At 41.2% G+C, this 24905-nt stretch overlaps 1 protein-coding gene across 1 annotated transcript; it reads right to left on the bottom strand.

Moving 5' to 3' along the window:
• Window positions 1-21: 21 nt before the first annotated feature.
• On the bottom strand, window positions 22-21940 carry DDX58 (DExD/H-box helicase 58). Its single transcript, XM_030969360.1, has 18 exons — window positions 21588-21940; window positions 21365-21496; window positions 19389-19567; window positions 18737-18887; window positions 16828-16950; window positions 15891-16004; window positions 14861-15014; window positions 13734-13992; window positions 12856-13018; window positions 12339-12440; window positions 10133-10290; window positions 9358-9493; window positions 8311-8459; window positions 7141-7231; window positions 6264-6434; window positions 5191-5342; window positions 3204-3350; window positions 22-1491 (listed from the first exon to the last, which is right to left on the bottom strand). Exons 1-18 carry the CDS (start codon window positions 21691-21693, stop codon window positions 1195-1197), a joined length of 2784 nt encoding a protein of 927 aa, XP_030825220.1. The 5' UTR covers window positions 21694-21940; the 3' UTR covers window positions 22-1194.
• Between the last annotated feature and the right edge of the window lie 2965 nt (window positions 21941-24905).

Raw genomic sequence — 24905 nt, 5'->3', positions numbered from 1 at the left:
ACTCATAAATTTAGGTTCATTTTTTTTACCTCTTAAATTAGGTTTGGGTGGGGGGGTGGTGTTTTGGTTTTCGTTTTTTTTTAATCAGTTCTGGTGTTTTGTAACATAATTCTTGCACATACATACCTTACCACATTGTCAAATACACAAAGTGAACTTAAAATACATTTGGTTTTGGTTCCAGAAATACTGAATACTAAGCTCATTGAAGATGTGTGGAATCAGCAGGTGCTTTTAAGTGTTCAAGTACAACATTTCATAACTCTGTAGGAATTTCTGTTTTTCCCAGGGAAGTCTGGGATCTGGGTAAAGAGGACAGATTTGAATACACTAATGCCTATACTTTGTAAGAATGCTAGATCAACTCTGATAGGAGGCTTACAGTATTTCCAGTGTCTTGAGAGATTTTAGGTGACAATCCATGAAACAGGGCATCCAGGTAAGTGCTAATCCCCATCAAAACTGAACCTCCTCCCATGATCCAGGGCACTTTGTCCCTGTTAGGACTTGTTCAGTTCAGCAGCACAGGAGGGTGCCCATTCTGCAATTTGAGCAACAGCAACTTGATCAAGGTGCAGTGATATAAAAAAGTGCTACCATTTTAATCACAAGGATGAATCCCCAAGAGGGCTCTGCCCTACTGCATTTCATACTGTTGAAGAAGCATTTCCTATTAAAGATAGATTTAAGAGATGTAGTACCTTCCTTACAGAAAAGTTACTGGACATTTTTCTTTCAATTTTATATATCAACATCTAAAATATTAAAAGTAACTTTTTTTAAAGTTTCAAAAGTAGCTAGAGTACTGCCTGAAGTGCTAGTAAGCCATGTTGTTCACAAGGATGTGCAATCCAACTACACATTAACAGTACCAAAGAACGTACTGATTCTCATCTAAATTCTTGAAGGTGTAGCCTGTTACCTAAAGTTGGGTGTTAGTCACTCAACTTGATCTTATTTTTTTTCAGACCAGGTTACTCATAGCCATAATTATTTGTTCTTCTAGTGAAACTTCTGGTGAAATATTTCATTATATAGCAAATACTGGTTTTAGTGGCTTTACCAGCCTTTTATAATCTAGCCAGATGTGGGTGAGGGACCTAGCATAATGAACGAAAATTTTTATAGAAAATTGATCATTGCTGCTGTTTCAGCATAGTGCCCTAGAACAATATATCCATTAAAATGTTGAGTTCAGCTGGATGTTTCTTCATCAAACTCTTTCAAAGACAAATTAATACTTTTCCATTTCTGAAAATCCATTTGTGTCCCTGTTTCAACATCCTCTAGTACAAAGCTTCTGATTTTGATCACTGGTAGATTATCAAATATCTTGTACTTCACTGTGATCCCCCAGTCATGCTGACACTCAGTATTTCGGCAATGCATCTTGCTTTTTTTCTGAAAACCATCAAACTGAAAAGGTTTCCTGTGGGGCTTTGTTGTATAACGCTCCTTGAATGCATCACCTAAGACAGTGTGATGAGATTCCTGAAACACATGCCAGAAACACTTAATATTAGAAACAACATTCCTCATTTTTTCTTGTCATTCCCCTTTGCTTCTCAAATACATATTCTCCCTGTTAAGGCACTTGCTGTCATCCAGGAGGCTCACCTTCCAGCCTCTTTGGCTCATTGCTCTTTTTTTTCCCCATTCATGGAATACCAGGTACTAGAAGGACCCAGACCTGGGCTTATCAAAACAAAAAAAAATTACTGTGTATCCCCAGTTATCAGCTTACACATATTTGAACTTAGTAAGCATTTTAAAAACTGTGTTTGCAGTATTTGAGCCATGTCCCTGAAACTAAGAGAGTTTGTCTATTCAGACAATAGACAAGTCTGAGAGACTCCTGTTTCCCATGAGGGGTCACGCAATTACTTCAGAGTGGTAGAAAAAAATAACCCTAACAAGATGAAGGAGTTACAGTTATTGTTTATAATATATATAACAAAATATTACAGAAATTAACAGCCTTATTTGAAAGGATATTTACAGTCTGAGCTTAGATCTGAAAATGACAGATCCTCAAAAAATGCAGTTTGTAGGGACTATTTAAAAAACTGAGGTGTTATTTTCAGAGTACTAAGCAAAACCACTTACTGAAGAGTTTTCTGAACTCTTGGCTCTTTTTGCACAGGTATAAGTGATAAGCCAGGAGCACAAAATAGAGTAAAAGCCAAAGGTGCTTTAGATAGCCCTTGTTTTTTGTCAAAGAAATGTAACCAAGTTTTCACAAAGCTGAGCTATTCCGAACTCCTTGCAGAGTTGAGAATAGCTCAGCTATAGTGAGCACCCTCTACATTCCAAAAGCAGCTGGTAAAAACAAACTAAAGTTTGGCAAGGGCCTGAAGGCAGCCATGGTAATGCTCAGCTGTGGCCTGCGGCCCCTCATCATATTGCATCTGCACTTTTCAGAGAAGCACAAATAGAAGCAGCTTCAAAAGAACAAAAAAGCAGAACTATAAAGGCTCAAAGGGCTCAGAAAAGCCTCTCTTCCATGATCACCAATTTCTGTGTGTAAAGATTATCGCCTTTTGTCTACAAAGAAAGGATTCATGTTCAGAAAGAGTACAATCATAATGTCCCTAGGATATACATAGAAGCAACGTGAACTGCGCCTACAGAATGGAAAACAAAATAATACTGAAGAACTGTAGGGCTTTTCTTGTGAAACCATGATTTACATTGCTTTTCAAAACTCAAACTTGACCCATAAGACAAGGAGTTTGTAAGCTGATCCCAGTACTTTGTGTGGATAATTTTCAGTCAACAGAAATTGTGGGAGAAATATCTCAACAGCAGAGAGACTTCCATCTGATGCTAATCAGGAAAGTAAATATCCAGCAGTAACTCTAGAAGGTTATGTAGTTGAAGATCAGGGGCTTTTCAACAAAATTCATCAGAAGGGCTTCAGGAAAACTGAACTGATTCCTACCGCATCCCATATTTGCCCACCTTGGATAATGTCATATTACATCATATCATATTACATCATATCATATCATATCATATCATATCGCATCATACTACTAGAAGTAGTCTCAGCTGTTCCTGTGGTTTACTGATTTACTGAGAATTTCTATTCTCCTCCAGTTTGCACAAAATAACCCACTTCTACACAGATAAACAATGCAGTTAGTTCAATAATGCTGACTTCCCTGGTGATCATGGATATAGGTTCCTGTACAGAAACATACCTTTATAATTCTGATATCATCTGTACTGCACACATATGCCTTGCATTTTCCACACAAAAGATTTTTTTTCCCTTCTACTATTTCTTGTTTTGTTTTGTTCTTCCTGGAATCTCGTAGCATCTTTTCCTTCATTTGCAGGCTACGTATCTGCAATAAATAAGTAAAAATCAAGATCGTTATGAAATGAAGTCCCACTGTCAGCCTAAATGTGACTTTGGGCATGTAACATCTAGGAACCTATTACTTAAAGCACACAAAATGAAACACTTCTGTCAACTCATAGCAAGACAGAACAGGGTACATTTGTCACTTTAGAATGCAGGGCTAGAATGAGACTATGTGATGAACAGCAATTTATGCTGTTTGCTCCTTCCTTCCCTCTAGCCCCCAACAGCCCCTCTGGTCTTAAGGCCGGTATGTCAATGTGAACTCTTAAGTCATGTGAGACCCTACAGCACAATTAATGCTGCTGCTCTGGGAATCTCATGGTTTGGAAAGAAAGCTACAAAGACTGCAGAAACTGCAGGCAGAGAAAGAAGGAACCACACACAGCCTGTAGCCGAGAACCAAATGCAGAAATTGAATCCTCCAAGAAGAAGTAGGAGCAACTGCACCAAGCCTTGGAGGTAGGAGAAGAAATGTCCTAAGACCAGGGGGCCTCGGTCACCCTTTGTTGCACAGCTCAATCTCTGAAAGCTTGTCTGGAAACACAGGATGATCTGTGAGTCCAAGGGGGTATGGGAGAGCTCTGTTAGTTAGCTCTCCCATACCCCCTTGGACTCACAAATCATAGTGAGTTAGTAGTATTCTGACAGTGGCTTATTCCAGGCTTCCCTGAGCCCTGGGGAACATCACTGACACCAGCCACCCGCTGTATTTAACTCCAATCACTCCCACTCTCTGGGCCCAGCCATTTTTTTAGCCAGCAAAGACTGCACCCATCCAAGCCATGAACAGCCAGTTTCTCGAGGAGAATGCTGTGGGAAATGGTGTCAAGGTCCTTACCGAAGTTCAGAAAGACACCAAACACAGCCTTCCCCACATCCACTAAGCAGGCCACACTGTCCCAGAAGAAAATCAAGCTGCTCAGGCAGGACCTGCCTTTCATGAGCCCTTCCCAGGTGGGCCTGATCCCTGGTTGTCCTGTACGTGATGGGTAATACACTTAAGGTGATCTGCTCCCTAATGTTTCCTGGCACCGAGGTCAGGCTGATGGGACTGGAGTTCCCTGGATCCTCCTGGTCCTTCTTGTAGATGAGTGGTCACACTGACCAACCTTCAGTCACCTAGGATCTCCCTGATTATCCAGGACTGAAAAGTGCTGGAAAGTGGATTGATGAGCTCTTCCACCAGCTCTCTCACTACCTTTGGGTGGATCCTGTCTGCCCCATAAAACTGTGTGTGTCGCAGTGGTGTAGCAAGTCACTAACCACTTCCTTTTGGATTATGGGGCCTTCATCCTGCTCCCTATCTCTGTCGTCCAGCTCAGGGGGCTGGATATCCTGAAAACAACCAGTCTTACAGAGGCAAACAAGGCATTAAGAGCCTCAGTCTTTTCTCTCCATCTTTGTCCCTGTGTGACATATCCAATAAAGAATGGGGATTTCTCCTTAGCCCTTGGTGATGCTCCATATGAATATCCAGTTAGGATTTGGCCCTCCTGATTTTCAGCTGCAAAACATCACAATATCTTTGTATACTGTGCCCAAGATGGCCTCAAACTCTTACCCATGAGTCCTCTTTCCATAAGCAACAGGTCATAAATTCTACCTCTTACTTTTAAGTTTTTTGCAGTTACTGTACAGTTGGTATTCAAAATGGCAGTACACAGTATCCCTTCTCTGCTGACCTAGCCTTTGTCAGAAATCAAGTACAATGAACATTTCCCTTGGGTTATCACTTGGCCCTACATAGAGCCCTAGCAGGTGAAGGTTGATACAGATTATGCCTTTAAAATTTGAGTACGAAAACTGCACAAATCACAAACCTTTCTCACAAATGTTGTTTCATCCCAGTTCTGTAGCTTTTCAATAGCTGCATTCATCATTTCTTCCTTGTAACGGTTTCGTTTTTCATTCTCAACCACTTCTGTTTTGCTTGTCACAAGGATGCACTTGCTGTCTCTTGCCCTTCCACGACCTACATAGCAACACATTTACTCTCTTTAGTTACTCTTAACAACGTGCAAAAGTGACTGCTCTGCCATGAGACTATTAAGCAGCGTCTGTATGGCTGCTTTTGTTTGCAATGTTCAGATTCAGACAATTCTGAAGAGCATTCTTCAAAACCAAACCAGAACAAGATGCCCCCTTCCAGGTATCCTCATGGATATACCCTAGCCAGTACTATATTGCCTGCTTCTGTGGCCTCCCTGTGCTGAGTTCAGGCATGCTTTAAAATAAAATTTTTGTGTAGCATCTTGCTGTCTTCTTGTCGTGTAAAAAAAATGTAAAGGCAAAAAATCTCAGTCTTTCTTAACTAGTTTTCAGCCCTGCTAATTGGTGTCTAAAAAGATCCCAAATCCCCATATATCACAAAAACCTAAGGAATTGGAAATATTGTGCTGACAAGAGCACAGACAACAACAGCAAGCACCTTCTCTTCTACCTGACTATGCCTACTGCCTGCCTGTTTATTAAAGCTGTGACACAGGCAAACTTCGGGATCTCATACCAGAAGCCAAGGCAATACAAGAAATTCCATTGCAGCAGTCCTTTGTAAATTGTTACAGAATGATTTGTAATGTTTCTGACAACAGTTCTTCTAGCCATAGTTCTGCTTATATGTAATTGTCAACTTCAGGTATCCGTCCTCAACAGTTCAATAACCTTGTGCAGCATGGCTATTTACCTGTTGTCAGTCAGAGAGCATCAAGGACTTGGCTCTGTGAACAAATTTATCATGTCACATCATTCACTTGACTTTGCTCTAAAGCACAGAGAAACAACAGCAAGGCATGCACGTATTCCTACATTATTTCCAAGATGCCATTTAGTAGCATTTCATGTCCATTTCTAGGCCAAAACAGGTTTCTACAGTAATAGCTCTGAAATTCCATACCTCTGACTTGGATCATTTTGGTGACATTTCCGAAGTATTCATAGAGCACCACAAGGTTGCACTCAGTAATATCAATGCCTTCGTCAGCAACAGATGTAGCAATTAGCAGTCTGATGTCTTTGTCATTTCTGAACGCATCCAGTACACCCTTCTGCATTGGCAAGGTCATACCTACAGTACCAAGAAACTGTGTCAGCAAAAAACCACTGAAGAGCTCCTTGAGCAAGATACCACATTTGCTTTTACTTAAGTGATTAGAAATTAGTACATCCTTTTGATCTGGAAAACTACTTCAAGTTTAATATGCAGCTGGGTGTATATCATACTTGCTGACCAGGGAATCCTATTGATGTGTCACAGGAATTATCAACCTGGGAAACACCATTTTAGACACAACACCCAGATGATCTTTATTGGAGACACCCATGCAGCTTAGTTAGTTAAAACCCAACCCAACTCTGAACTTAAGCCATAGGTAATTCATTTCATCCGTAGCTTCTATTCTATCTTAAAATGTCTTTCTGCCATCAAACACAAAATAAGAAAGGGATCTATAAAAGTAACAGAGATAATATCAGAATTAATCACAAGAAAATATGATAGTGAAGTTTCTAAACTGCTTTTGAACCAACAGAAGAATCATGCAGAAAAGTATTCTTCACAGTGCTACTGCTGCTTTAACCAAAGGTTCTGGACAGAAAATGCAAGCATCTCCTTAGGATCTATTCAAGGTCTTCCCAATATGGAAGAATGCAAGTGCAAACCTGCATGACCTTCCTCTGTTGTAAGGGCACAGAAGATGAACACATGACAAGCAGAACAGTTTTAGCAGCATAGCTACCAGTGGTTTAGCATATCTTAGTGCAAATCTGCATACCTGTTTTCTGATCTCTTCTTCCTTTACCCATCAACACATCTGGCTTTATGTGGCTAAGAAGAGGGTTTCCTTCTATCCACTTCTTCAAAGCCTGGAGAACAAATCAGGGAGTTAAGATTCCCTGTGCAGATGAAATGCTAGTTTGTGATAGGTAGAAACTTAAAGGCTGGCTAGAGAGCAAGCAGCCTTTCACTGCTAAAATTTTTCATTTTTCTCTTATAAAATAACAGGTCACTGAATTCTACACCTCTAGCATCAAAGGAAAGTAGTTGCTATTTACAAACTGGGCTTCCACTACACAGTGACAGTAGCACATTCAAACCGCTTTTTCTGAAGAACAAAATTCAGCCAAGCAACTGTAGGCTTTTAAATCTAAAATGGAAAGCTGCCACCAGATGCCTGGTGTTGTTATTTTGGACTTTAGCCTGCTTTTAATTTTTTTCTGGTCTGCAATTCATCCAGCATGTCTGAATGAAAAGGATAGAAAGGGGGGCTGGGTCATTCAGCTGATAAATCTGTTTACAGTAGACAGAGCTGGTATTTCCAGTAAATGTTTTAATCTACTCGTGCTAATGATTAGCAGCACATTAATGACAAGCACGAACCTTTTCTGGGAGCAAGGTATTGTAAGGGGAAAAAAAACATCACCCAGCCTAGATTCTTGATCATAGGCAAGTATGAAATAGACCACTGATAAAAAGAGTCCTGAGAACAACTGCTGCACAAAGTTTTTCTTTGTCTTGATCAAAAACAGGTGCTAGGGCACAGACCTTCTTTAGGTCTATAGGAACCCTTTGAGAAATGTGCAGTCAGTAATGGAGTAGAGCTGCTGATTCATAACACCACTACCTTAAAGCCAAAACTCTTAAAACACATATTATTGTAACTCACTTTAGGCTTAAAATCAAAATCTGATGGCTTAACGATCAACTACAACATGTAGTTAGACATCATGAAAGACCCCTAGCTGTAATGTAATTTTCAAAAAGGAAAAAAACCTCACTCATCCTGCCTCAGAGCATCAGGGCTTAGGTAGACAGACTAAAATAAATTAGAGGGATCGAATACATGCACATTTTTCTATTTCAGATCAAAATGGGAAGGGTAATATGATGACTCATTTTATTTTTCCACTTCCCATTTTAGGAGTTTTAAAAACAAATGTCATACAGCTACTAAGGCTCTTGTCTTGGCAAAGAGAATAGTGCGAGTCTCTGGGTTATAGTGGTATGCTTCATCCAGGATGCAAGCAAGCTCTTCCAACTTTGGATTCTCATTTGACTCATCTTTTGAAAGGGCAGTCAGCTCTTGTTCTTTCTCTAAAAGAAAAAAACAAAAGGTTTCTTGAAAAATTTACCTTTTTAATGCAGAAAGCTGAATTCCCACAAAAACCTACTTTCAGACAGCACACACATTCTCTTTAGCTTCTTTTTTTATTTTCTATTCTGTTTTTTCAGATGCAAGCAGGGAAATCTGTTGGTTAAATGCAACAAAATCCCCAGAAAAAACCAAATTATGAATATCTCACATTTTGTAGCAAACTGACATGAGAATTTTTGTGATATACTGTGTGTCAAAAGACAGCAACAAAACAAACTCAGCTCTTGCGCTATTTCTTCTAAGAAAACAACTGAAACTCACGGGGAGACAGACCAGTGATTTAAAATTGCAGTCAACACTGCAACACACCAGACCACAGGCTGGAATATAGCCCACTGCTAACTAAATCAGGTCAGAGAACAGTGACAAGCTCTGACTTTCAATAAGAAAAGTACAAGAGCCACCTGCTTCTCCCCGGAAGACTGGGACTGGCCAGGAGGCTAGGCAGTGCACCGAGAGGTGTATGTTGGCTTATCTAATGTTACCAGCCTGCCTGATTGTAGAGCATCCCCCTACTTGTGGGGCACAGCCATAAGGGCACTGTCACCTTATCTCCAAGACAGGCATGTAAGAGTTTACTATAACATCCAGCTACAATTATTACTATTTTATCTGCTTCTGCACCAGAAGCTTACAGTCCCAGAAATTCAGTCCCCCCCTGCCACCTGCCCTAACACTGCACTCGCACCCATGCAGTCGCCACATCTTCTGGAAAGTGCAGTTTCTGGAAAAACAACTGCACCTACTCTGAAGAAAACATCTGGACCATCCTGGTCCATCTGGACTACCATAAGCTCTCGTCTCCCCTACAACTGTCACAGGTAGTGTGGGAAATACCTTGAAATTTCTCCGTCAGCTGCTTCTCTAACTCTGTAAATGGTCCATTTTTTACATTTGTGAAAAATTCATTTAGGTAGGCTAAAGCATCTTCGATGCGGGCATCTTCACTGATAATGAGAGCATCATTGAATTTCTGCTTGGAAAGAGACACAAGCATTTAGGCCTCATTTTCCACGGGGTGGGATGAACACAAATTTTATTTAGCTAGGTTAAGTGTTGCAAACTTGAGGTGTTCTTCCATTTCCATGACAACACAAACACTGCAGTGTCTCCTCTGCACTAATCTGTTCCTGGTGAGTATCACAGAGACAGCTCTTACATGCCTTATGCTTTAGCCTGTGCCAGCTTGCTGCAGTCTTCAATATCCTCACTTAGTGGAGAGGCAAGTACAGATCTCTTCACTGTCGTGACCAGTGACAGGACTCACGGAAACAGCCTGAAGCTGAGTCAGGGAGGTTTAGGTTGGATATCAGGATTTCACCCAGAGGGTGGTTGGGCACTGGAACAGGCTCCCCAGAGAAGTAGTCACAACCCCAGCCTGACAGAGTTCAAGAAGTGCTTGGACAATGCTCTTGGGCTCATGGTGAGCATATCCTCTGTGGGGACAGGAGCTAGACTCAATGATCCTTGGGGGTCCCTTCCAACTCTGCGTATATTCTACGAATCTAAATAGGACAATTGGCTCAGAATCTACTTCTAGGTGAACATACCTTTAACAGAAGGAACAGAATGACTCTACCTCTGTATGGAAGGAAAGACGATACACACTTACCCGCAAGTGTTCAGTACAAATGAAAAGGTCTCTACAAATACTGCTCTCCTTCTCCTTATCTTCCAGTTGCAATAGTCTGCATCTCTTCTGAGTATAAACTATCCACTGTTCATATCTCTGTGTTCCAAAGTAATTCTTGTTGATTTGGGAGATGGAATCTATTAAAGGAGAGAAAAAAAAATTGTTCCTCTTGATTAACAAATAAAAAACATTAGCTAGAGGATAACACATTTCTCACTAATATTGGCTCTAAAAAGCCTATGCAAAGGAACAGTTTTATGATACAATCACAGAACTAGCGAGGCTGGAAGGCACCTGTGGATGTCTTTAGTTCAACCCTCTGCTCAAAGCAGATCACCTAGAGCAGGTCACTCAGTTCAAATGGGCTTTGAGTACTTCCAAGGACAGAGGGTCTACAACTTCTTTGGGCAAACTGTTCCAGTGTTTGACCACGTTATAGCAAAAAAGTTCTTCCTGTTGTTTAAATTTCTGTGTGGGCCCATTGATTGTGCCCATTGCTGCTTGTGCCCCACCTCTGGGAACCACCTGTGAAGAGTCTGACTCTGTCTTCTTCACTCCCTGTGTTTCAATGTATACCCAGACATTAGCCTAAAATTAACCCAGTACAATTCAACTGAGGATGAGTGTACACACACATCTGCAGGGACTTAGTAATAAAACTGGAGCTCATTTATCCTGTGAGAAGCCTATGGTATTCAAAAAAACTGCATGCTCCTTGAATTACCACCTACTCAACAGTTTTTATTCATTCCTGAAATAGTCCAGAAGCATATTGTCCAGAGGCAGAACTAGGTGGTACCTCTTCACTGCATACACACTCTGCCTGAGTGTTTCTGGGCTACAGTAACCACAGGGTCCACAGAAGGGAAGCCACTGCCATTCATGCAAGAGGAACTGTGATGCAAAATAAGCTTCAGAAGTGTTTGTTTAATGTAACACGCATTTTGTAAATCTCTTTGTTCTTTGATCAGGCTTCTTGGGTTTGGGTTGTTTTGTTGGGGATTTTTTTGGTTGTGTGGGTGTTTTAATTCTCCTTCCTGCCCCAGAATATAATTCGCTCTCAAATATTGGTGAAGTGGAGGGCAGGGGTAAATCTAGAACTGAGGTGAACAGGTTTAAGGCACTGCAGTCAGTGTGCAAAAAACAGTCTAAACACAGACAACATCCTTTAATCTAGAGCTGGAGAGACCAAGGCTGATCCTGAGCATATCCATTCATGCAAGGGGGTCTCTGCTCTATACCCCCTTCTGCTCTCCAATTTTTTTATTTAGGCCACTTACTGGACATCACTTAGGAACTCTGCAAGAGCAGAAAAGATCAATTTATTTCTGAAGGGTTATAGAATTAATCTCATAATCATGAGACCCATTTTCTTTTCACAATCATGCATCTCCTCTCTGTAAACCTTCCCACCAGAGTAGCTCCTGGAGCTGGAACCCTATTGACAATTGTTTCCTTTCTTGGGCAGCCATATCCTCTTTCCAGTGATGTTTATGTTGCCCAGATCCTACTCTGAAACATTACCTCAAAGGCTTTTCAAAGGAAAACAATGGAGACCTGGTAAAAAGTGGAAATAGGAGTACCCAGAAGCATAAAGAGGACAGAATGGCCGCCAGAAAAAGTGGCCAGGGCAACCCTAGGAATAAACTCCAAGTGCAACTTGGAGACCAGAGAAAACACAAGAAGTGTCAGAGCAGCAAGTGTGAAAATTAACTTTTGCTGTAAGGGAAAAATTACAACATCCAGAGTAATACCACTGTGACATTTCTTATTTTCCTAACAGAGACAGATTGGGTGTAAAAGATTTTGAGAAATCTTTAAATAAGAACACACAGGTATTACTCATCAATGAAATCCAGCCTGCTGCATTTTGAATGCAAGCCCTTTTGTTTCAGATTCTTTAAACTCAGAAGGATCTGACAGTGTCAAAACTACACTGTTTTTAGTTGCACGTGACAGACTGAAATTCAAGTAAAAATGTTTATGATTGTCAAACTAATCAGATATAACAGGAAAACATTGATTCTTTTATCTGTAATCTCTTATTTAGGAAATATTGGTTAAATGCAACTAAAAAGTAAGGCGAAAGGAAGTGAAAAAATAGTGTCTGTTCTAGCAGCTATAAGGATTCACACTGATTTAATCAAATACTGAACTGCAATACAGGCATATTACAGTATCTTACCCACTGAGTAAATCTTCCTCATCAACACTTCTGTCTCAGACATCAGACCAGAGATAATGTCTGCAAAGTGATTCTGAGCTCGCATTTTAACCCATCTGATATCTAGAGAAGAGAAATATAAGTCAGTGTACTGAGTAAGTAAAACATTCCCTTGGGAAGCACAGAACAAATTCTTGTCTAGAGGAATGCTACACATGGTGCTCCATGCAATCACAATCAAGTTTACTGTTAATGAGCACTCCAGGTGCACAGAAATAAGCAGCCCCCAGTCCTCACTGGCAGACCTGAATAAAAACTAGAGATGGTGCATCAACAGCAAAGAGAAAATATGCCCAAGTGGGCACTGCCTTACTGCAGGACAAGAGATTGCAAGCCTAAACTTCTTCCAAGCTAGCAGGAAAAAAAGCTCCAGCTTAGTTTTAAGCTTTTATCTTAATCTAAATAAAGGGCAATTTAGTAGCTGCCATAATCATGGTGCTTTGCAACTTACAGGAAAATAAAAAGAAAGTCTGCTTACGCGCTTCTGGCTTGTTTCCAAACCTCTGCAGATCTTCTTTGTTCTCTCTGACAGTGGATATGGCCTGTATGTCAAGGTAGGAGCAGAGGGTACAGATGTGCTCTACAGTTTCATCAGTGCTCTTGGCATTACCAACTCCAACAGAAGCAGTTAAACCTACAATCTAAGCACACACATGAATAGCAGTGGTTGCTCCTTTGTTATAAATGGAATAAAATCAGGAGACATTGTTACCACTCACCAAATTGCCACCATCTTCAAAAACAAGGAAACAAAACAGGCCCGAGAAGTACACAAGCAGGCACAAATACTTAAGAACCAAATCCTCTATGTACTCGTGCATACTCCAAGGCACTCAAACTTAGAGGATTCAAACTTAAAAGAAACTGTCCAGCCACTTAAATCCGTAACGAGATGTATCTGTCAGTGCTTGTCATACAAAGGGAGAGCAAACCCACACCCAGACACATCCTTTGATTCATTCAGAGATGTCTTCTCAGCTGGATGAAAACCTCATGCCAGCAGAGGCAGTGGCACCATTTTATTGGGCAGAAAACGGCAACAGAGAGGAAACAAGGAGATCACTAAATTACATGCTTTCTTCCCATTTCAGCTCTTCCATTTGCTCTCAAGTACTCCAATCTTTGCTATGCTTGATCAGTCTCCCTTGGCAGCTGCAGGGAAGATGTAACATGGGAAAAAAGCCTGGAAGTGTCCAAGAATGAAAAAATGCTCCAGATGCTACCATTTCCATTTGCAGCTGTTGCTAAATTTGAACAGGGAGTTTGAACTGGATCAGCACAAAAGGCAAGACCTTGCTGACTGCATTGCAAAACACTTTCCTCTAATGTTTCCACCACTGATGGGCTGGGCCTTACCTGAGGCAGCTGGTTTGCAGAGGAGTCAAATTTTTGATCCAGGTATCTGGTCATCAACACATTGTAAGGGTGGTTACCTGTAGTGTTGTGGCACTCATCAAATATCATCAGAGTGAAGATGGAGAGGGAGCTAAGGATACCTTTCTCCATGCTATTCACAAGAATCTGGGGCGTTAGCACAATGATGTCACTGTCCTGTATAACATTTTCTACAGAGATATTTGCAACTGTTTCACCACAAATTCCTTGAACAGAATATCTGGAAAGAAGATGCAAGAAACAGGGTAAGAAAAAGGATATCTTGCAGGTCATGGAAAGCTAGAAAATTGGGCTTTTCAGCATGCTTGAAAGGCAGTTTGTAAGTTTCAAATGTCAAAGAGTTGGAGGTAGCAGTTTGACCACAGAAGCTGAGAACAAAAAAAAAGAGCTGAGGGTAAATAACTGGATTTTCAACTACCATTAACAAAAATACATAATATTTGAGGACTGATTAACTTGTACATTTAAGCTACATTTGTCAGTTCACACGTAACATCCCTTTTCTGTACATGTCTGGCATCATGAGACTGCTTTTGCCCAGCAGCCTCCTTTTCCCATAGCTACAAGGGTACCTAGGTGGATGTTGAGTAACCAGTTCCCTCAAAATCCGAAGATATAGGTTGTTAATGCCCCTCTAACCAATTTGCAGTCCCGTCTGAGAGGTGGACTAACGTTATCTGACTAGAGGTTGCAAAAACAAAGAAGTTTGGGTCCTTCCATTTAGAAAAGAGAGAGACTGAGAATGGCAAGAGGAATCCCACTGCTACTGCCAGGAACTGCCTCAGCTTTGGAAGCAGGTGTGATAGGAGTCTCAAGAGAAAATATACCTCACTCTTTCAGTACAGAAATACTTTCACCATTTCCATAGATGTGCAACAACGAGTGCTTAAACTCTCCAGAACCAGATTTCATACTCTCCAAACAAAGTCTGCCATGGCAATGCCATTCTTGCAGATACTCATCATCCTGATGTTATTGTCAAACACTCTTGTTCACCAGTAAACACATTACATCTTGCCCTAGCCACAGCTGGCCTATTGGGCAGTTTATTTTCTGTGGAGGAAGCCACCAGGGAGAATGATACTTACCCACTTCTTTCAAAATGCTGCCTGAATACGTTTTTCTGTTGCTCATACACTGGCACTTTGGTTGCAAGGAAGACAACTTTTGCCTTTCGTCCTGAGGGAACATTTTGTAAGTGATGTTCACAAATCATAAGTGCCACAAAAGTTTTTCCAGTGCCTTCAAACAAAAAACATGAATGGTAAAGGACCAGTATGAAAAGGTGCATTTGTAAGCAGCAGCTTGTCTCATCTGAATGCCTCATAACAAAGGGGAGCTGACAATGGGGCCATTACTCTTCCAGACTTGAACACATTTGGAACAGATTTGAACATGAGCATGTTATTTACTCAGGTCAGGAATCACCCCTTTCTCTCTCAGAGTCTCAGTCTGTAAAGGCCATTAAGCAGTCACTGGGGATTAAAATCCATTTCCAGTTGTATGTTAATTCTTTGAAATCACTGAGTCTGTTTTTCACTCAGTGCTCTCACATCAAATCACACTATGTCTAGACACCAGGCCCTTTCAGCTGCCATCCTTCCCCAGGCAGCCTCGCTCCTCTCCCACTCATTTTCCTTTGGCCCTCAGGCTCGCTGTGCCAGGGCTCTTCTCTGTCCCTGCCTCTGTTATCCCACTTGCCTCCAGAGCTCAGGGGAGAATTAGCCTGTCTGGATGTTGTAGGCATTGCAGTACAGAAGAGAGGGGAGCCTCAAGCTAACTCATCCAATTTTTCCTTCAACTTACAAGACAAATTTCTTAAATATAAAGATTAGTGACTGGCTCAAACTGAAAAATCCACTCTGAGGAGTGAGAAAGCAGAAGTCAGAACATAGAAATGAAAGCTGAATGTGCTGAATACAAGCACTGACGTGCCAATAGACGTCTTGCCAGCATCTGTGCTGCCCATGGTCATTAACTGCAGGGTAGATCTGGATCTACTGCAAGGAAGACAGCTTTGAAATAAATGGCTGAAGTCTGATTCAACCTTTACCATTCCCTGTCCTTCACAGGCATATGCACCAAGAGAATTTTTCTAAGAAATGTCTGTGTCCTTACCTGTGGGGGCACAAATCAATGTGTTTTTCCCATTAAAAGCAGGCTGTGCAAGCTCAATCTGGTAGCTCCGAGCCTTCTTTGGTTCATAAACAGATGAAGACTCAGAGATGCTTTCTAGAATAAAACAATGTTTTTGTGAAGAGTGTTGCAATAAAAATACAAAAAATATGTTGTGCCCCATATAGTTGCAATCTAAAATGATAAAGGTAGAAGAGTACTTGCAGTCTTCACAGAGCATTCTCTGACAGACAAGCCTTTTAACAGAACAGATGCACCAAACAAGAATGTTATGTGAGCTTAATGGAACACTTTTGTTACCCCTCAACTGTGATTCATAAAATGAAATCATTTAAGGTCTTGGCTGATAATGTTCACTTCAGCTGGTCTTTTTTCAACTCAGAATGAAAACACAAGGGATTATTTTTTCCTCAAATACATGCACAGGATTTATTTTAGCCTTCTGTTCTACAGACTTTTGAAATTATTACTCTCTTAAACTGTGATCTTGTCAGAGTGTTTGGACTTATTTAACAGGAACTAGAAATAACTGGTGGAGCAAAATTTGCCATGACAGTCACCGCACAGATCCTTTGCAGTCACATTCAGTTCTCTAAACTGGTTAATATCAGGTCATGTGTGAATTAATTATGTCAGGGAAGAGGTGCATAAACAACAGGCTGGTGTCTGGGACCTTTTTTGATAATGCACTAACAGAACAACTTTTTACTAGACATGTAATAAATGAGGGGCAAGCCCTAATATTTGCAACGCCCAGCATGAGATCCTTTAAATATTAAAACAGCAGACATCGAAATGAAGTCAGAGATTTGCACTAATTCCTCAGTACCTTCCATTGTGGTACACTATGTCTGTGTCCTTTGGGAATCTAAGGAAATGGAAAATACCAACCACAAACTCTTAAGTTCTTAAGACTTACCTGAAACTGAAGAGAGATTTTTGCTCAGATTATCACATTCTGCTTCTTCAGAAAATGTCATCATGGTTTCAAAGTAATTCTCAGAGGCATCTGTCATTTCACCATCAATGTCTTTGCCGTTATCTGTATAAATGGGAAAAAAGGCATGTTATTGATCCTTATGATTTTAAAATGTATTTGCTGTGACAACAAGGTGAAGGAGTTGGTTGCTGGAAGAAAAAGACTACATAAAATGATGCTGCACACAGGCTCCTTTTCAAGGAAGATGGACTGCAGTGAGAATCTTGGGTTCAGAATAACCATGTGCAATGCATGCAACTTCCAAAAAACAAAAGAGACAACATATTGGGAGCAAAGTTTATCCCCTGTGTTTAGTGACAAGAAATCACTGTGTAGCATGGACATTACCACAAGCATGAAAAACTCTTAGGAATTCAAAGAAGCTTTGTAAATTCAAGATTCTGGTCTCCCTGACTCCTCACCTTCTGAAAGGACCTAGAAATTGTAAGAACATATTCTTTATATTACACAATGATCCAAAGATAAATTTTCTTTGGTGTTATAATCAATACTTTCTCAAAGAACCATCCCAGGGCCCTGCATGAAGAGTTTCTTTGCAAACAGAACATATGATCACAAAGCACTGCTTTTGGAGTGGGAGAAAGAACACATCTGCACATCAATCCAGCTCCAGAAAGCACACAATATCTGCAATTGATTTCTGGTACCAACTCTTCTTAACTGCCAACAGTAAAATGTTTGCAATATGGACAATATTTCCTCAGTAGGCTGACTTTGGCTTCGCTGAGTTGGATATTAGAGGAAGCTGCCCCAAAAGACAGTGATAACTTTAACTTCAAAAATACAATTGTGAATATATAATATGTATTGCCAACAGCTGCACAAAATAATTTCTATATACATATAGGTATTAATCTTATGTATTATTTAACCCATATTTTAATAAATTTATTAATTATGTATACAACTTTATGCATATATAGTAATTAGTTATCCAGATAAGAAATTACAACCTTTGACTGCAGTAATAAAAAAATTTCAAAATAAGAAATACAGTTGAAGAAGCCACTTAAATATAGCTTATCCATTCTGCTAACTGAAAAAGCAATTCAAACAAGCACCTAGGGAGATGGCAAATGTAGATATGAAGATATACACTTTATCCACTTTATCTAAAATCACTTTTTTAGTAACAAAATAATGTATTCGTCTCTAAATTCTTCTATGCTGCAGGTTACTTATACAAGTATTTTTCAAGGAAGGAAAGGTAAATTCAGTGACAAAATTTGATAATGACAAAATAATTTCAATGACAAAAGCAAAATTTAAGAGAGACAATTTTGCACTTTTACAAAATATGAACATAATAACTCCGGAAGGGCTGCTTATCGATTTCTCATAGAAAAAGATATGTGATCTGCTCTGGAGATCATAGAAGTGTATCACTCTCTAGACTATCACATTACTAATCATATTTTATCAGAAAATATTGGATCTATCACAACTCAAGCAGCCAAAAAGATGACAAATGTTGAATTAATAAGAGAAGAAAGAAGATAACTATTTGGCTATTTTTATGCTTTCAAAGCCTGTTCTGCCTGATTCTCTTTACCAAAAAAAAGGTGCCATGCCTAACCATTTGTCAGGAAAAATAAAAAAAAACCATTTGTCAGTTAAAAACTAATTTCTGCCGGCTTGTAGGACAGTATTTGTATTTCATTTTATATAAAAGACATTTAAAATAAATTTTAAAAGGCTTTTCTTTTTTGATCACAGAATAGTCCGATGGTATCTTTTTAAATAAGTCTGATTCTCCTGAAAAAGAAAATAAATTACTGTCTGGTACAAAAATGGGAAAAGAGCATCATAAAATCAATTCACATTTTACCTTCTCTTATATTCCACAGTTCACTTGCATTGTAATATCCTGTATTATCCAATGCCAGCTGAAGACTTTTGGGCCAGTTTTCCTTATCCGAGCGACAGAGGCATTCAATGAGTTTCGTTATCCCGGCTGCCTTGCTTCTGTATTCACTGATCTGCACACACCGCAAAAGAAACCGCTGTAGTCTGAGCAATCAAACCCACTGCTCTGTGCTGAGTGGTGGGTGAATTTGTTATGTTTGATGTTCAGTTGAAAACTGCCCTTCCTTCTCAATGAATCAAAGTTTTACAATAAACTTCAGGCATTTACCCACTACAGCTTCAATTCTGGCAGTGTAGTTACACACTAAACTTAGCTGGGCTATAACAATAGGTAGGCTATTTGTTTGAATATTTGTAAACGGTGTGAAACATCACAGAGCTATTCTGTCAATTTCTGTCTGGCAAAGTCTCTCTAATAAACTCTCTCTGCCATAAACCTCTGAGGCTTTGCATTTCAGAATAGGAAAAGAAAAAGTTATGAAATTATGGCAGACCGGTGGCCAGCCATCGTCCTCACCCAGCCACCTGTCACACAGGCACTGATTCATCCCACAAGTGAGGCAGCCAGCACTTCTCTGAAGCAAAACTAGGCAAATGCCAGGATTTTACCATACCTGCATGATCTCATCACACTCCCTGTCTATCAGGCATATGTTTATGTATGGCATGATTTCTACAGGATCAATTTCTAGCATTGTGGCTTCTATCCGCTTCAACAGCTGCCTGTGCAGCTCCAGTTTTTCCAGTTTGCTGAAGTCCCAGTTTTCAATTGCTTCTGCCAGTCCAGTGTAACCTTTCAGAAAAAAGACACAAATCATTACTGTGAATTCAATCTCTAGCTAGAATAGGTAGGAACATGCTGAAAAAACATTTTCTCAGCCACACTGGAGAAATTAAAATTATTTTTTCCTGTAAATGATAAAAATCTAGGTGAGCCACATACAATTTTTATCTAATAAGTGATTATTTTCCTTTTTAGCACTTGTATGTTCATTATTAAAAACCCTGTGCTAAAAGAGCCATAACACCTACAAAAACAAGAAAGAGCCACACTATGTCACAGGTCATATTGCCACATTGCCAAGCAACTATATCCACTTGTGTTTTTCAGTCATACAGTCCCTGGAATTCTTGCATTCCATGATACTCTTGCACAGGATTCCCAGAGCAAAGGACACTACAAAGAATCACAAGATGCTGTGGTAGTCTTTTATTTATCTGCATTTTATCTTTTACTCTTGTCCTTGGCTCCACCCTCCTTCAAAAATCCCTACTGTAATGGAGGCAAGCCAGTCCCTGACTAAAAGCAGTACAGACACCTGCAATCAAGACAGTCATCAAACAGCTGACAATACTGTCCTGGAACAGACAGCAGCAGGGAAGCATATTTTAAGGACCTGTGTGATTTGCTGTGTAGGCTTCTGAAGTGGAAAAATGCACATGAGGGTCCCAGAGGAACTTGTGGTCAAACAGAAGGAATGTGCCTAACTTCTTATTTCCTTTTAGAAGAGTAGGAGAGTGGCATAGATACTTACCACCACAATGTTTTTAGTCTAAGTATTACTTATCCCTGCATCTGCCAAAAAGAAGAGCAATACTAAATTCCAGTCTCCAGCCCAATTAAAAACTACTTGGGATAGCACTTTGAATCAGAGGGCTAACTGTATCAATTTTTTGCTGAAGATACACCAAACTGAACACAACTACCAGGCTCAGTTCTGCAAATCAGAAATCAGGATTATCATCAGGATTACTATTATTATGGTATAACATTGCTCTGGACCTAGTACTTGCTTTAAGGGATGAGTGAGCTACATCCAAGTGATAAGAACTTTGTAATATTTGTTCACTGAGATAATTATTTATAATTAATGGTGAGGAAATGAAAACAAAAGAAGCTTATGGAATGAGATGGTAGGGTTCAACATATCTAATAAATCTAATAAATCACCAACAAGGATCTGTGACACAACATACATGCATAGAGGAAAGCTGGCAGATGCTGCTAATTTTATACCTTCTCTTCTGCTCCATTTAATAAAGGAAACTGGATTAGGAACTTACACATCAAGTAGTTATACCTACCGTGGAACAATCACCTTTATAAACTACTAATGGTCGGTTACTTCTTGAAACAAAAGGCTTTTAATGCCACTGAGTAAATTTTTAAATTTTTTTAAAAGTCATTTAAGACTGTCGTTGAGTGAAGTTATCCCATGCTACCAGCAATCCCCACACACCTCCTGACCCATTTGCCTTTCTCCTTCAAAGGATTTAGCCTCCTTTCATTGTATTTGGTAAGAACAATAGCTGTCTCGTTTCTTCTATAAAGGCTCTGAGACGGGTGAGTCTCCTGCCGATGAGGCTTTCTCCATCCTCAGAATTGTTCCAGATGCTTCACTGCCTAACAGGCGTATTGCCAGGCTCTCTCAGCTTGCCTTTTCCTGCAGCGCCTGACCTGGTGTGGCAGGACGGGTGGCTGAGCCACGGCGCGGGGAGCGCCCCTGCCGGCGCCGGGCGGCTCTGCCCAGCTCCCGCAGGGCGCGGGCGGCAGGGCGGCCGGGCCAGAGCCCGCCCGGGGGGCACTCACCTGCTGCAACCAGGGCATCCAGAAAGCCCCGGAGCCAGCCCTCCGCCTCCAGCTGCAGCACGGCATCCAGGAACAGCGCGGCGGCCGCCGTCACGCCCTTCTCCTCCTCCTTTCGGATTCTCTCCTTCACCTCTAGCGAGAAGCCAGCAGAGGACAGGCCGTGAGGGGACCGCGAAGGGACTGGGGCGGCGGGCGCGGGGGCAGCGCCGCTGCCGGCTCTCACCGTCGGACAGCCATTCCGTCATGTTGCTGAGGATGTATACGGGGTTCAGGCTCCTCTCGATGTAATGCCTGTAGCACCGCAGGTTCTGCTTCTCCTCCGCCGTCATGGCCAGGCCGCCTTCGCGCCGCCGCCGGCGGTGCCGATCCCGGTGCCGATCCCGGTGCCGCGACCCCGGCGTGCGCGGAGCCCGCCCGAACCGTGGTGCGGAGAGAGCTGGGTGAATAGGGAGTGAACCGCTCCCAAGCAGGGAGCGACAGGAAAAGAAACTTCAGTCCCGCAGGAGAATGGAAACTGAAAGCAGTCTCGAAGGGGAGCGCTGGTTTCCTCTTGCGTCTGTCTTTAGCAAAAGCAAAAGGGCACTGCCACCCCCACCCCAACTAATCGTATGCGCATGCACACGGTTGGAAAAGCTGTAATCAGCCCGTTTTTGCGGCTGCCAAGGTAAGAAAAAGCACAGTGAAAAATAAGAGTAAATGCATCGGCCTACCTTCTCTTCCCTTTTGTCCCGAGAAAAAGCTGAACGAGCTTTTATGGGCTGCATCCTGGTTTTTGGTGGCTTTTCCTTGTTTGTTTGTTTGTTTGTTTGTTTGTTTGTTTGTTTGTGGGGGGTTTTTTGGGTTGTTTTTTAAAGATAGAAACACTTTAAAAGCGTTTAGAAAATGGATGAGGCAGGTGAACATCAAAGGAGAAGGATTACCAAGGGGACAATCCTGTTGCAGGGCAGAAAGTACCCACAATCGGAAGTGCTGCTAAACATGAGAACTCCACATGCAAGCCTCCCTCTCACCATGTGCTGAGTGGATGTGCCAGACTCAGACAACTGACAGCTACTGGCCTAGCACAAGATTCCTGCTTCCTAAAGCCTGCCAACACAAGACCGCTGAGTTGAGTCATGGTCTTGTACAGGACAGATGGGGTAGGAGGAGCAGAAGGAGGTGCATTGAGGAAGGCACTGACATTTCATTTTTTATAGAAGGATTTTTAGCAGAACAAGGCCATGATATGCTCCTAGGTGAGTTGGACAATCCTGGCCTGCAGATTACAGAGTTACTTTGAAAACCATGTACTCTCCTTGAAACAAGATAGACCACGTACCATCCTCCAATGGATAAAACAAGGAAGAACGAGCATTGTGCTAAGATGAGACCAGATGCCAAGCATATTGTGGTAATTGCTAATTTGGCGCACCTTAGCTAGAGATGCTTATAGCATGACAACCAATCAGCAATTAACATGTATGTTGAACTATAGCCACTTAACCAATAAGCATTAAGCAGTAGCGGTATGAGACAAGTGTATAGAAGCATAAATGTGCCAAAGTTCCTGAAGAAAGTGGAACAAGACATGTAGCCACATTGGTGTGACTGTCATGACTCAGCCGACTCTCTGATCAGGACCCTCTTCACTCTTGGTGCCCATGGACAGGGACTCTCTCTTTGCTTAAATGCAGCTCGCTTAAATGCAGTTCACCTAAACGTGGCAGTCTCTGAAGCATCAGACAAGAATTTGATTTGGGAACCAGAGAGTTGGAGGGCAGGAGAGACCTGGTGGGCAAATGCAGAGACCAGAGTCAGGAGCTTGAATGGCCATCAAGCCCCTGCCAAGGTAAGACAGCGGTGGAATTTGATGCGGCAATTAGTTTGCTAACAAGTATCCTCTCTAAAAGAGGTGAGGACATAAAAGAAACAGAAGTAGAAGCCCAAGTTTAATAGGCACAAAAAAGAAAAAGGTTCTCTGAGCCTTCCCTCCTATTTAGTACAGCTGAGTGGAAAGAAGTGGGCAACTGCCTTTGGGATAGCACAATAGACAGAGGAAAAAATGGAAAAGAAGCAAAAGAGTTAGGAACCACCTGCGGTTAACACCTTAGAAACTATGGAAGCTCAGAAAAAAGTGGCTGCTGCAGCCACTGAGGCTTAAAGAGGTGATGTTAGTGAAAAACAACAAGAAACAAAAGACTCTAGATCTCCTAAGCCATCATATCTTGCTAGTTTCTTTGGGGTCAGAAATACTCAACCTATGAAAGGAGTTACCACTCCTGTTTGTTCCACTTTGCAAAAGTAATAGATAACATATCACAAGAAGAAAAAATTTCTCCACAAGAATTTACAGCTGACCAAAAACAAAAGAAGTACTTGATCCCCTCTTGTGGGAGAAGAGCAAAATAATTAATCACTCAGAGCAACTAGTGGCGCATGGCCAAAAAAGACAGTTACAGCTCGTAAGTGAGATAAACACAAAAGAGGGTATTGTTCTCCACGCTCTCATTCTCCATGTTATTCCCCTCTGTACCCCCCTTGCCTGAAAAGTCGTCAGACAAATTTGAAGAAGAAGAAAGAAATCAAACTCGTAAATCAAAATACCCTGAACTTAATGATCCGTTTCAAGAAATACTAAAGACAATAGCAGAATTATCCACCCAGCAAGAACACTTAGAAAAACAAACAGAAAACGTGAAGAAATCAGAGGTTATACCTACACCCTCTTCCACTTCAATGTGTATCACTCCTAATGTTCCACCAATGCCTGAGTGGCTCTTGTCACCTTCACAGGCTCCTAAAGCAGAAAAAGATCCAATACAGCAGCATTGGTCAGGACTTATTCATGATGCTAACTCAGATGGAGAATGAGAGACAGCAAGCACAGCACTCTCACGTGTTCTGTACAAATTACCAGTAATCATGCAAACTGGGAGCCACATGGCTGGAAATTACTGCAACAAGCAAAACAAGTAGTTACCACTCACGGCCTCCAATCAGAAGCTGCTTGTCAAATCATTCAATTTGTTTTTACAGCAGATGTCCTTTCTCCTGCTGACTGCTCAGGCATCGCAAGCTTGCTTCTGATGCCATCACAATATTTAATGTTTGAAAGAGAATAGAAAATATGAGCAATAGAAGAAGCAAACAGACATCAAGTTGTAGAAGACCCCGTTTATGGACTGCAAGCAGACATGTTAACAGGACAAGGACCTTATTCTACCACACAAGTTCAACTACTATATCCCACACAAATGCATCAAATTGCTCAAACCTTAGCTCATTGAGCTCTTTTGTCTGTATCAGATAAGAAGAAGCCTGCACCTTACACCATCCGTCAGGGAGCAACAGAACCTTATGGACAGTTTGTAGACCACTTGTCAGCAGCAATAAAAGATTCAGACTTCAGACTTACCACCTTGTTGAAGATTGCATGCAAGATGTTTTCCATTACCATCTGTATGGCAGATTACCTTGTCAAGTGACCAGTTTGCCTTATCTCTGCCTTTGAGTGACCATATTCACACCTTCCTCGGGAGGGGACCTCTGCTGATAACAGACT

Source organism: Camarhynchus parvulus, chromosome Z, assembly GCF_901933205.1.
Source record: "Camarhynchus parvulus chromosome Z, STF_HiC, whole genome shotgun sequence".
NCBI lineage: Eukaryota > Metazoa > Chordata > Aves > Passeriformes > Thraupidae > Camarhynchus > Camarhynchus parvulus.
The sequence above is the reverse complement of the archived record's forward strand: the minus strand, read 5'-3'. Positions and strand labels throughout refer to the sequence as shown.